This window comes from Temnothorax curvispinosus, unplaced genomic scaffold (assembly GCF_003070985.1).
Source record: "Temnothorax curvispinosus isolate PA1 unplaced genomic scaffold, ASM307098v1 QBEX01012062.1, whole genome shotgun sequence".
Classification (NCBI taxonomy): domain Eukaryota; kingdom Metazoa; phylum Arthropoda; class Insecta; order Hymenoptera; family Formicidae; genus Temnothorax; species Temnothorax curvispinosus.
This window is the reverse complement of record NW_020221842.1, coordinates 210,371-222,281: the sequence shown is the minus strand read 5'-3', so window position 1 is coordinate 222,281 and position 11,911 is coordinate 210,371. Positions and strand designations below refer to the sequence as shown.

Here is an 11,911-nt window from a genome sequence, read left to right as displayed (position 1 = left end):
TTTTCCTTTTTTTCTTTCTTGCAACACCTGAATATGTATTTTTTTAACCTAAAAAGGTTCAAAAAGATGGCAGAGTAGATTATTTTGTGTTTAATTTTTTTATATTTTTACTAAATCAGTGACGATTATAATCATAATTATCTTATTTATAGGTTATATCTTTGACGTAAAGAATTTTTAAGCTGAAAACCGTTGAAATAATTTAATACTTAGAAATTGAATATTAAAAATTTCAATACTGTTTATTATTAAGATTATTTTATTTCCAATCAAATTCTTGTCTTAAAAAAGAAGATGTTCTTTAAAGCACTATAAACTTCCCTATTATTTATTATAGTGTACTTAGATTCTGTATCACAAGAGAATCAATAGCCGTTTTAAATATATATATTTTTATAATTGCAAATTAATATTGTTAATATTCAATGTTAATTTCGACCCAAGTTGCTGTTTATGTAAATGAATAACACGTCTGATGGATATCTTTCAGAATATGAACGATTATTACCGCATCAGATATGACATTGAGTGGCATCAGTAATCAGAAGTTACAATGATTAGTACAGCCTGTACTTTGGAAGATGCGTGTAGGCAGGCTCAGGTGCGTGGCAAATGTTTCAAACTGAAATTCCTTTAATGTCTCAAAGCTTTTAATCAGTTATTAAAAAGGATGGTTTTGAAACACATCTTATAAAGGGTCTATTTTCTATTGCTGCACTAGTTACACTAGTTCGAAGATCGTACATACATTAAAGCGTGAGAGTCTCATATGTACGTTTCTTCAATGTATATGCACACTTCTCGAACTAGTGCAGCCATAGAAAGTCAGCGCAACAATAGAAAACAGGCCCGTAATGATAAAATTATAATTGAATGATTGTACAGCCATTCATTGCGTTGCTTATACAGGATCTGGTATCCAGATGTTGGAAAAATGCCCAAGGTCAAAATTCATTGGCCTTAACATCGGATAAACCATTATCCTCCCAGAAAAAAGAGCAGAGTCACTCCAGGCATAGTATCCAATCCAAACTCACCAGACTCTATTTTGAAGAACTTTCCAAGGTTCCTCATGCAACCCCAGATTCAGTTTTGGTATGTTCATACTTCAAAGCATTTGTTACTACATTTTTACTTGCTTTTTACGAAAATACATATATTGCAACGCGATAGTACATATATTCCATGTATTTTTATATATGCGCGTACAATATAGTACTTTATTTAAAATGTTACAGAACAATCTTGAAAATGAGTGTGATCTTTTGGGGCGGTTAGTGCAAAGGGAAGGTTTAAATACGTTAATCGTTAATCTATACGCTGGTAATAAAGGATACTCATTAGCTGTAAGAAATAGGTAAGGATCTGTTTCATAATTCTGATTATCATCCTAAAACATCTGAAATGCTGATTAGCAATGATAGTATCTAACTTTTTAAATTTAATGATAATTGACAATGATAATCCTATTACAAGCTTTAGATTAGATTATAATTAGATTATAAACCTTGCAATGTTTTTTGCGCGAAAATAAATACATTATTCATTTAAACTGTTGATTCTTTTGGTTGCCCGCTTCTAGTGTTGCTATGTAGTCGTCTTTATGTCACAAATTTATTATGATATACTATTAGTACCAGATTTAAAATTGTTAAACATTATAATCCTATCAGGTTTGAAGTTTTTTGAGATACATATCAGAAGAGAAAAATGCATTCATATGTGTGATTAATTTATTGAAATAAACGTTAATTCTTTAATTTTGGAATTAAGTTTTGGAATTAATACAAAGATATTATTTCTCGACAGCGATAAGGGGAATCAGTACGATAAAAATTCATTAGCTGAGACTCAACTCATGGGTTACGAACAGGGTGAGCTACTTTCGTGCATAGATAATGGCCAATTGCCAGCTATGCTAGCCGAACAATTAGAATCCAGTTATTCACATTTATTTTACGACGGCTGTATGATCGCTGAAGTTCGAGATTATCGAAGATCATTTCTTCACAACAGAGCCGAGGTTCACCATGTACTTCTTAAACCTACCACACAGGTGAGATCTCGTCATCAAAGGTATATAGATTAAAGATTAAAGATGATATATAATAATAAGAATAACAATATTACAATGATTCTAATAGCGTTTTCTACTAAAAAAAACTAGTGCAATACTGAGTGCATTTTTATGGTTTTAATGTAAAAATTATTCATATTGCATGCATACACAGAAGCATAATTGCAATTATGCTTTTGACTAATATATCATTAAAGTCTATTTCAGTTATATTGAATGTTTTAAATTAAATCTTGAAATTTACTGTTTGCATAGAGCGTACTTTCGGATGTATCGACACTTACAAGTGACGGAGATTGGAGCCACGAGGAGCGATTAATGTTGGAGTCACATTTAGTGGCAGCTACTCAAGGTCCTTTGTGCTTGGATCCGAATCCTATTCCTACCTTAGCTAGTACAAGAATTAAGCAATCTAAATCATTGCTTACCGATCATCAACTCATGCGGCAAGCTAAAAAATTCTCTCAGGTAATATTTTAGTTTCAAACCTATTTACAATCTATTAATTAAATGTAATAAAATTGAAGATTTAGTTGCAAGAAATATTTATTAGATACTAGATATCAAAGGATAGTATTTGAATGTTGCATGAAAAAATTATATTTTATAGAAAATTAATATTCCATAGGATGTTATATTTTTATTGTATAATATAAATAGTAAAAAAGGCTTAATTCTATATAAAATTTAATTCTATAAGGGATATTTCTACTGCAAATAGCAACATTTCGAGAAATTTAGAGAGATTTAGTCAATGTGCATATATTGCGCTGCTTGCTATGCGTTACATCTGATTTGAACGTAAATATCATGGAGACACTGTGTTGCTTGACATCAGGTCACAGTAAATCGAAAAAGAAAATTGGAACAGTTGGCCCAGCCGGAAGGACAAACAATACATGACTTAATGCAGAAATCCCGTACGAAAAGAAGAGGATTAGCGACCAATACTGCCTGTCCACCGCCTTCTCTTAAAATTCCTGAGCTGCCTGCACCTAAACAGACCGATGTTTTAAGGTTCTTACCAAAGCATGTTTTTTCTCCACATTTTCATTCGCATTACTTGCAATCTACGTTGCATTTTTTTATAACTTACTGTAAGATACCCGCGAAATTAATTAGCAATGGGATTCGATTAGATTCGCGAAATTATACGAGCGGCCACAAGAAACAACAGACTGTTCGCCACAAGTTATAGAAGAATATATATTAGAACCTGCGGAAAGTCAGGATTATATAAAGCTCTCGATTCTCCAGAGGCCTGCTACTTCCGAGTACCTGGGAGAACTTTATATGGACAAAAATCATAGGGATGGAGAGAGAAATGGCTCTTCTTGCAGGTGCATTTATATTATTGCTACGTCTAAAACTACATAGACAAATGTCTATGTAGTTTTGCGCAAATCACAATTATTTACTAATAAATTACTGAATTAATTTTCTAGGTTTACATTGGGTACCAGAGCTGTGGCCAATCATTATTATCAGCAATTTAAAGAAATATTTACAGAAGAGGGTAGGAAACATGTGAAAATAAAACATATTATACCAGGGCAGACTCCTCGTATTGCATGTACACCTGCCATGCTGCGAGCACATCAGGTACGTGTCATCTTTTTTTTCCATTTAATGTCTGTTCAACTATTTTATTTTTTATCTTTCCTTTCGACTATTTTCATTAAATAAATTTATTATTATTCTATTAGGCGCAACAAGCAAAAGCGGCGCAATTAGCAGCGGCTCAACAGTTGCAGCAGGTTCAGCCCCAACACGTAGCACAACAGGTTTGTAAACTCGATTTACTTTTCTTTCTTTGAATGTGAATGGAGGAGTCACCAGAAGCAGAATTCTTAAAGGAGGGATCCTGGTTTAAAACACAGAAAATTTAGAAATTTTTTAAAAGAAAACTATAACTCCGATTAAATTGAAATTTTAGGGGCACTTTTATAGATTGATGAAGTACAAATTTTTGTTAATTTTATAAATATTTGGCCAAGTTAAAACATTGCACCATATCGCACAAGGCGATTGTGTTATCGATCTGAAACACATGTGAGATATATTACTATTTGTTATTAGTGTTTTTGGCGTAAACCTCGCTCTGGGTAAAAATAAAATTTTTTTAAAAAACTTATTTGAAGAAAGGATCGATTTTCATCATATTTTCCACCATTTTTCGCAAAAAAATAGTTTATTAATTTTTTATTGTTTTTATAAGTTTACACCAAAGATATAACAGTTATTTTGAATTATCCATGATCTGAAGCCGATCCGATTATAAATTATTGAGTTTTGGGCACGTATTATGGAACTTTTCGGAATACGTGCCCTGATGTCGACTGACTTAACAAATACGGTTTCGAGTAAAACTTTAAATTTCAGATACTATTAAGACAATTTTTTCATACAGTCAATTTCTGGCTATATAATCTGCTATTCCTGATTCATAAAGCAGACCTTTTACTTCTACTTTATCGTATACCTAGAAGATCATGTTTTTTTTTATGCCTGGGGTTTTCCGAATCCTTGCGCGCTCCGATTCCTACCTGAGCGTGCCGAACGCTCGGACGAATATCTGTGCTAAATCGCTTATAACTTCATCAATTCTTCGAATTTCGAAATAACACTATAGGAACATATTCTTGAGATGTACTATAAAAATATTGCAGACAAATATTTTTTAAGTTTTAAACCGTAATCCCCCTCTTTAAATGCCTCTCTTGGTGCATAGAAACACAAAAAGATATATAAATGTGTATATGTTACAATTTTATAACAGCCGTGCAAACATTTTCAGCAAATCCGCGCGTCATTTCAGATTTTATCACGGGCTCAAGGACAACTAACTAATTTGGCTAATCAAGTAGCCTCAATGAAAGCTATGACAGAAGCCACCACCTCTGCACAAAATAATCTGACGTGCGTGGACTCCGCGAATATTCCACAAGTTATCCCGCAGAATGACATTACCGCATTGAGCTCAGGGCAATCTTTGGCCAATGGTGGCCTTAACGCGTCGACCTCCGTGCAAATTAATAACTCCGCAATGGCAGTAGCGGACAACACTTGTAACGGTTCTGGTATTCTGATCTTTCAGAAGTCGGCTGGTACTATTAATAATACAGCAGCCACCAATGTTCCAGTTTTGGTAAGTTTTCACATTTATTTCTCTACATTTTATAACTATAAATTTGGACCTTGAATTTGGCAGTACACAAAATTAATAAATAATTGCATTAAATTTAAGATTTAATAATCTTTTTTAATCTTTAATCTTTTATATCTCATATATAATCTTATATAATCTTTTAAAATTTGCAGCAAGCGCAATTGCAAGCAAGAACACAGAACTGCATAGGTGATGCTGCCAATCAGAACCAAAATGAGCCACCGTACAAGAAACATTCGACTAATCCAGCAATAAGCGCTCTTGCTAATTCCCTCATGAACTCCGCACAGCAATTCCAGCAACAAGCTGCAGGTTCGTTATCGCTTCACATTGTAAAAATTGCGCAATTTTGATATATCGAGTTAAACGTTATGTCTATATTTGTTTGCAACCAGAGAAAGTATTTTTATTTCTGCAGATTGGGCGAGTTTCGCACTATGCATTTCGTGAAATTAAATGAGCAAATACATGTTTTTGCGTCCTTTGATCATATAATTCTTTTATGAATGTATGTACGTATGTAGATTTATAATTGATATTATATTTTATGTATATTGTAGCCAATGCTGCGGCCGCAGCTATGAATAACAATGCACAAGCCACAAACAAGTCCAACAATGCCGCGATTCTTAGTCTATTAAATAGCACCCCTGCGAATATAGCTCAGCGAAAAGTTCAACCCCAAAGGATCTCCATTAATACTTCCATCCCATCTAGAGTTATCAGTCATGGCAATGTGATCAACGTGCCCAACACCACTGGTCAAGTATGTTTAATAAATAATTCAATTAATTTGTCTTGTTTTATTTATGTTTTGTGTTACATACATTTAATATATTTTAATTAATATATCTATGTTTCATTCTTGAAATATAACTGATAGTTAATTATTTGACAGCTATTTTGATATAAAGTATATAATTAAATATTGCTTACTCGATTTCAGGTACGCGTGAGCTTAAGCTCCTCCGCTTTAACGGGACAGCTAAGTTGCAAGCAACAACCAGTGAAAGCGACTGCTGTAAGACTTGCGCGAGTCCAAGACCCTACGTCTACTCTTGGCTTATCAATGCCGGGACTTTCGGCTTTACTTGCTGGTACAATAAACGATATCTATAAATTATTACCTACTACTTAACAAGAAAATATAAAATACAGTCTGTTCCACATTAATTTGTCATGGATTAAGAAGTTTTTGATTATACATCTTACTAAAATTTAAGCATTAAATTTGGCAAACTTTTTACATAATCTAACGTTTTGAGCGTTGAGAATATTCATCGAATATAATTTAAACGAGCTTTCTTTCAAATATCCATTTTTTTTATTTTTATTAGTAATATAATTTTTACATATGAACAGGCACGCCATCGGCTGACAACCCGATACCTGGAATGAATTCGACTTCATCACTGCTCGAACGGCTCACCGCTTCTTCCAGTCAGAGCAGTCAACCAGCGAGTCCGATGACTAGCCCATCGCCAACCAACGTGAATCTACAGGGCGTGAACCTCACTAGTCTGCCGAACTCCATCAACGGTCTACAAAACGTTCAGGTTGTTTAAAATAGCAGTTAATTTTTCTCATACAAGCCGATACAGATCGAAATAAATTGACACATTGTCCATTCCAGGTATCATTCCCAGGCTTGTCGCAACCTATCACGATGTCGTTGAACATGTCTCCGACCACTGGCGGCACCGTCACACCTACTGGGGTCATTGTCTCCCTCCCTATATCATCTGCCACAAATACCTGCACGACAGTATCGAGCGTTAGTATCGACTTGTTTATACAAGTAACTTTTTTGATGCAATTAGCTTAAAGTAAAACATTCTTCGTAAAGTCATAGTAGTGGATAAAATAGTTTTCTTCACGTACATATGTATGAATTCTCATTCATGAAAGTGTTTATTGAAAAAGTTAATATCAATGTGTAAAATATACATGTGTTTGACGAATAAATAAGTCCCTAAGTAATTTATCAGTAATTAATCGAATATTGTCCGAACGTTATACTATTTCAGATGGTAGCTGCAACAGTCGTTACGACAGCTATCGCCGGGAGTACACCAACGGTGGTGATCGCCAATCCTGCCAATGCTCACTTGTCTTTACCCATCGGTAATATATAATTATTATATCCTGTACAATGGGTACCACTGATTAAGCTTATTTTATGTCTAAATTCAATCTTTCTTAGCTTTTTTATGCTAAATATTTATATTTAAAAAAACAGATTATGTTTTACAAACCTCTTTAGTTCCTATAATTTTATCTATGGAAAACTATGGATACATAAAGGAGCTTTATAAGAAGTTGAGATATAGATAAAGAAACTTAAAATATGCGCCTATCTTGAGATTTAGATGATATTAGGCCTGTTCGTTTTCGCTGCACTTTTGATCTAGTACAATAAGTTAGAATGAAACATATATTTTCTTTTATTTTAACTTATTGCACTAGTTCAGAAGTGCAGCGAAAACAAACAAGCCTATTTATTTTATTGACTGATATTTATTTTATATATAAAAAAATCTCTAAATATTTAATTGGCTGTATACATTTTAGCCCAATTAATACCATCTGGGGTAAAAGGATTGTCGCAGCAAAGTATGAGGAACAATAACGCAGTGACTCTTGCACAGGTATTAATTTAACAGATAATAAGGATAAAATCTTTATACTCCTAAGATATGCATCCCTCGATTTACGCGATACTTTTTATACGCGGTAAATAATCGTTCCGTTTACACGATACTTTTTATACATGGTCTCAGATTTACGCGGTCAGAAAATATATCTTTCTATGGTATTTATTGAAATTATTATATATTAGTAAGCTAAAGTTCTTACTTGATTGTACTTATTATATTATTCTAGCCTTTTTTGAGCATATTAGAGAGCACATTAAGCTTGTTCGCACAAGTGATAAATTTACTTTTCTACACTTCGTATAAATAAAGCATATAGCAGGGCAGCACAAACTGCGTGTAAAGAGACATTATATAGCTAAGTTTTAACCGTTAACTGGCCCAAAGTTATGTATAGATAAACAAAATACATAACTAAAAAGTCAATAACCAAAAATACGTAACATACACGTGCTTTTCTCTTACGGTTTTTTTGTCTCCATTTACGTGATTCTCAACCGTGTAAAAAAAATCTATGTGGAACGAGCATCGCGTAAATTAAGGGACGAGTTGAAGTAGTAATTGCATTTTATATGAGAAATGCAATTCGTGTGTGAGCACTTCATACTAAGTCATATAACATTATGTAATCTTAGGGAGGACAAGCAATCCAACTTATTGGATCTCAAAGACCACGATTTAATCATATGACTCGTCAAGTACAGTCGAATCAAGTTAAATCGGCTGTCTTATCGAATCAATTGGTGACAGTTGCGAAAACAGTAACGGCGAGTCAATTGATACTATCTGGTAACAAACAAGTATTAACTCCTATAATGGGTAAGTCAACAATGCCATATTGATATTCATGAAATAAATCGTGATTAAACTTTTGTCCGCATAATACTTTGCACTTAACAATCAGCGATATCTATATAAATCTTCTCTTCGCAGCCGCGACGAAGCCCGTGCTTATGGCATCACAGACGACGCCTTCTTCCCAAGTAGTACCTGTTAATAAGCAAACTCTATTGACAAAATCCTTGCACGCTAGGGCTTCTACTGGTCAATGCAGCCAGCAGACGCAAAGTCTCGGGGTGGCTACTTTATCCCAACAACAAGTACGTTTTAATTAAAAGACATTAACTGAACAAACTTTTTTTTATATTATGTAATATTTTTATTATAAAATTAAAAGAATTAGCTATATTGTTGCAAGAAACATTTATTTTCATTTTACAGCTTCAGCAATTACAACAATGTTTAGCTGCGCAGCATAAAGTTGCTGTCGCAGCGGGAAGTTCTCAAAGCAGAACGCAAATTGAAGCTCAGAGAAATTCTACGTCTGCCCCGGGGGAAGACCCCGCCTGAATATGTTCAAATAAATGATAATGATCATGTTACGTCGAAATAATTGAAGCCCGCCTGAAAGAAATGTAGTGAGGCATTTGTATATTACATTATGATTATGAATATGAGATTTTAATTTTTTGCATGTGAAAATCGTATGAAAAATGTGTTTTTGTTTTAAATTGTCTACTTAGTTACGACGAAGTTTTACTCTAGCAAATTATTCGTATCTGCCGACTGAAAATATACAAAATATATAAGAAAATATACAGAATATTTTACCAGATCAGTATTACATAATATTAATGACCATGTGCAATAAATGCATTTCTCCCAAATGAATGTCCGCCTTAAAATGTTACTTTAGGGGAGGTTTCAATTATTGTAAATATAACTTATACATATATATATATATTATATATATATAAATATATATGATACGATTTGTTTTATATTAAAAACATAATAAATATTCCAGTTTTTATTGATCTTTATCCCTTTTTGTAGCACTATCGAAATCTTGCAATCAATCCTCGTATTCTTAATCTATTTTATGAATACTGACAAGAACAATGTTAACTCTCATTGATGTATTTTATTTTATTTAATTATATACATCAAACAAATTTTATTTAATCTATTGAAATTTATTCCATTTCGTATTTTTCCAAGAGACTGTCATATGTAATCTAGCCGTCGTTAACATTTATTTGTACATTTTGATACGTGTGTTGCACAATTTTTATTTGTATATAATAAAGTACATATTTTATATAATACCACAAAATATTTTTTTAGTATTTTTATACAAATTACGGGCATCATAAAAGTTGTCAAGGAATCCATGCGCAAAACTAGAAGAGTAGCAAAACATATATGTAAATGCATTTATTTTTTTTTAATGTAATGCTATCGTACAATGTTCATCGGTTATCTACATCTATGTATAAATAATCGAAACACTTTGCAAAATAAAAAACAAATCGTTAGCATTTAAAAAAATACCAAAAACTAAATATTTTGTTAATACTTATTAAATATTATTAGAATTCTTTGTTTATAAAATAAACGTTTCTCATGCTTCTTTTACAAGTTACTCAAAATTTAAATCTGACAAAGTATTTCCTAAATATCAATCAGTGTTCACTAATTAATGTTTTTTTATACATCAATTATAAACAGGATAATTGATTTGATTGTCAATTTGATTTATTCATTAGCACTTAATCTACTTATTCTACTTACAATAAGGTAACACAACAATAAGCGTAACCATTCACAATGTAATCACCAAAATTAAGATTTTATATCATATCAATGTTTTATAAAAAGGAAGATTTATCAATGAGACCAACGTTTTTTTTAACAATACTTCTTTAATTGGATCATTCATATATTAACAAGTAGGGAGACTGTTAATAACCAAATAAAAAATTTAATCTTGTTAATCGAAATCGCGCGATATAAATGATAACATTTAAAAAAATTGCATTGTTTAAACCTACAATGGATAAAAAAGATAATTTGCACATCTATTTGGAATAATTTTTACATATGGGAACATTTCACAGCAGTTATATATTATCTATATTTTTTATATTCCCATTTTCTGAATAAAATTATCATGAAACTTGGGCAAATAGTAGGCAAATTTTCTTTTGTACAATTCCGATCTTGTATAAAGTGGAATATGTAGGTATCCTAAAATAAGTAATCAGAAACTTAAATATAATTAAAACATGTATATAAAAACTATTAGATATGAAAGATATTGTTATAAAAGCTAAATTGGTCATGATCAATTGTCTAAATCCTGTTTCCTAACACGTGATATAAAATCTGTATAATCTTTAACACTCAGACCCAGCCGTATACGATCACAAAAGATTTGTTTTAATAAATCTATTATAAATAATCTATAACTTCGAGATTATGCTATCTTGAAGAATAGAAATTGAATTACGATAATAATTATCCAACAGTAATTAACGCTAGCAGGAAGATGGTATGACAAAAATACAAAACTTATTCTATAATCTTAAATGTTACATTAAGATATTTTTAAACTATATATTCTATTTTCACAACCTCCAGATCCGGTATGTTTCAACAACTTCTTGAACAATAACAAAATTATAATAGAGGTAACTGCATAGAGTTACATTCATTAAAATTTTCGAGAAACGTTAGCAGATATTTATGATCTATAATCTGCGTCGTTCCACGTATGGGCTATAGGAGAAACAAAAAAATCTGGATCTATCCATTATATATATACATAACAAGCGATAAACAATTATAATAAAAATAATTTATGCTTATATTCATCGAAATTGTGAATTGATGTCATTGTTAACACATCATATCTTAGTAGGTAATCATAGAAAGACTCCAAGAAATAAAATTGTATGATGAATATAAGCTTACAGTAGAGCAGAGAAAAAAAATAGTTGCACGTCAGATTATAGAATACAAAAAATTACTGCCAAAGTTTAGGAGTTTATGATAGTAATTATCAAAGCAAACCAAAATAATATTTTAAACACAAGTCTAAAAATCATACATGTTTGAACATACACATTTCCTGAAGAAATGTGTTCAAACAAATGTTAAGGTAAACAACGGATATATCGATTATATGTATATTATAAACGAGAAGTCTACTGAAGTCCACGTTCACTT

At 31.9% G+C, this 11,911-nt stretch overlaps 1 protein-coding gene across 2 annotated transcripts; it reads left to right on the top strand.

Annotated features, from left to right (window-relative positions):
• The first annotated feature begins 379 nt into the window (after window positions 1-379).
• Window positions 380-10,720, top strand: LOC112462214 (transcription factor SPT20 homolog). Of its 2 annotated transcripts, none has more exons than XM_025027857.1 (20): window positions 380-601; window positions 910-1,095; window positions 1,239-1,357; window positions 1,810-2,056; window positions 2,333-2,545; window positions 2,916-3,094; window positions 3,217-3,417; window positions 3,523-3,679; window positions 3,784-3,861; window positions 4,875-5,225; window positions 5,399-5,558; window positions 5,807-6,012; window positions 6,193-6,343; window positions 6,609-6,802; window positions 6,880-7,020; window positions 7,274-7,370; window positions 7,818-7,894; window positions 8,536-8,719; window positions 8,834-9,000; window positions 9,122-10,720. In XM_025027857.1, exons 1-20 carry the CDS (start codon window positions 554-556, stop codon window positions 9,248-9,250), a joined length of 3,285 nt encoding a protein of 1,094 aa, XP_024883625.1. In that variant the 5' UTR covers window positions 380-553; the 3' UTR covers window positions 9,251-10,720. The 2 variants fall into 2 exon arrangements, with proteins under 2 accessions (XP_024883625.1, XP_024883626.1); XM_025027858.1 differs by having other exon boundaries at window positions 381-601; window positions 4,896-5,225.
• Window positions 10,721-11,911: the final 1,191 nt, after the last annotated feature.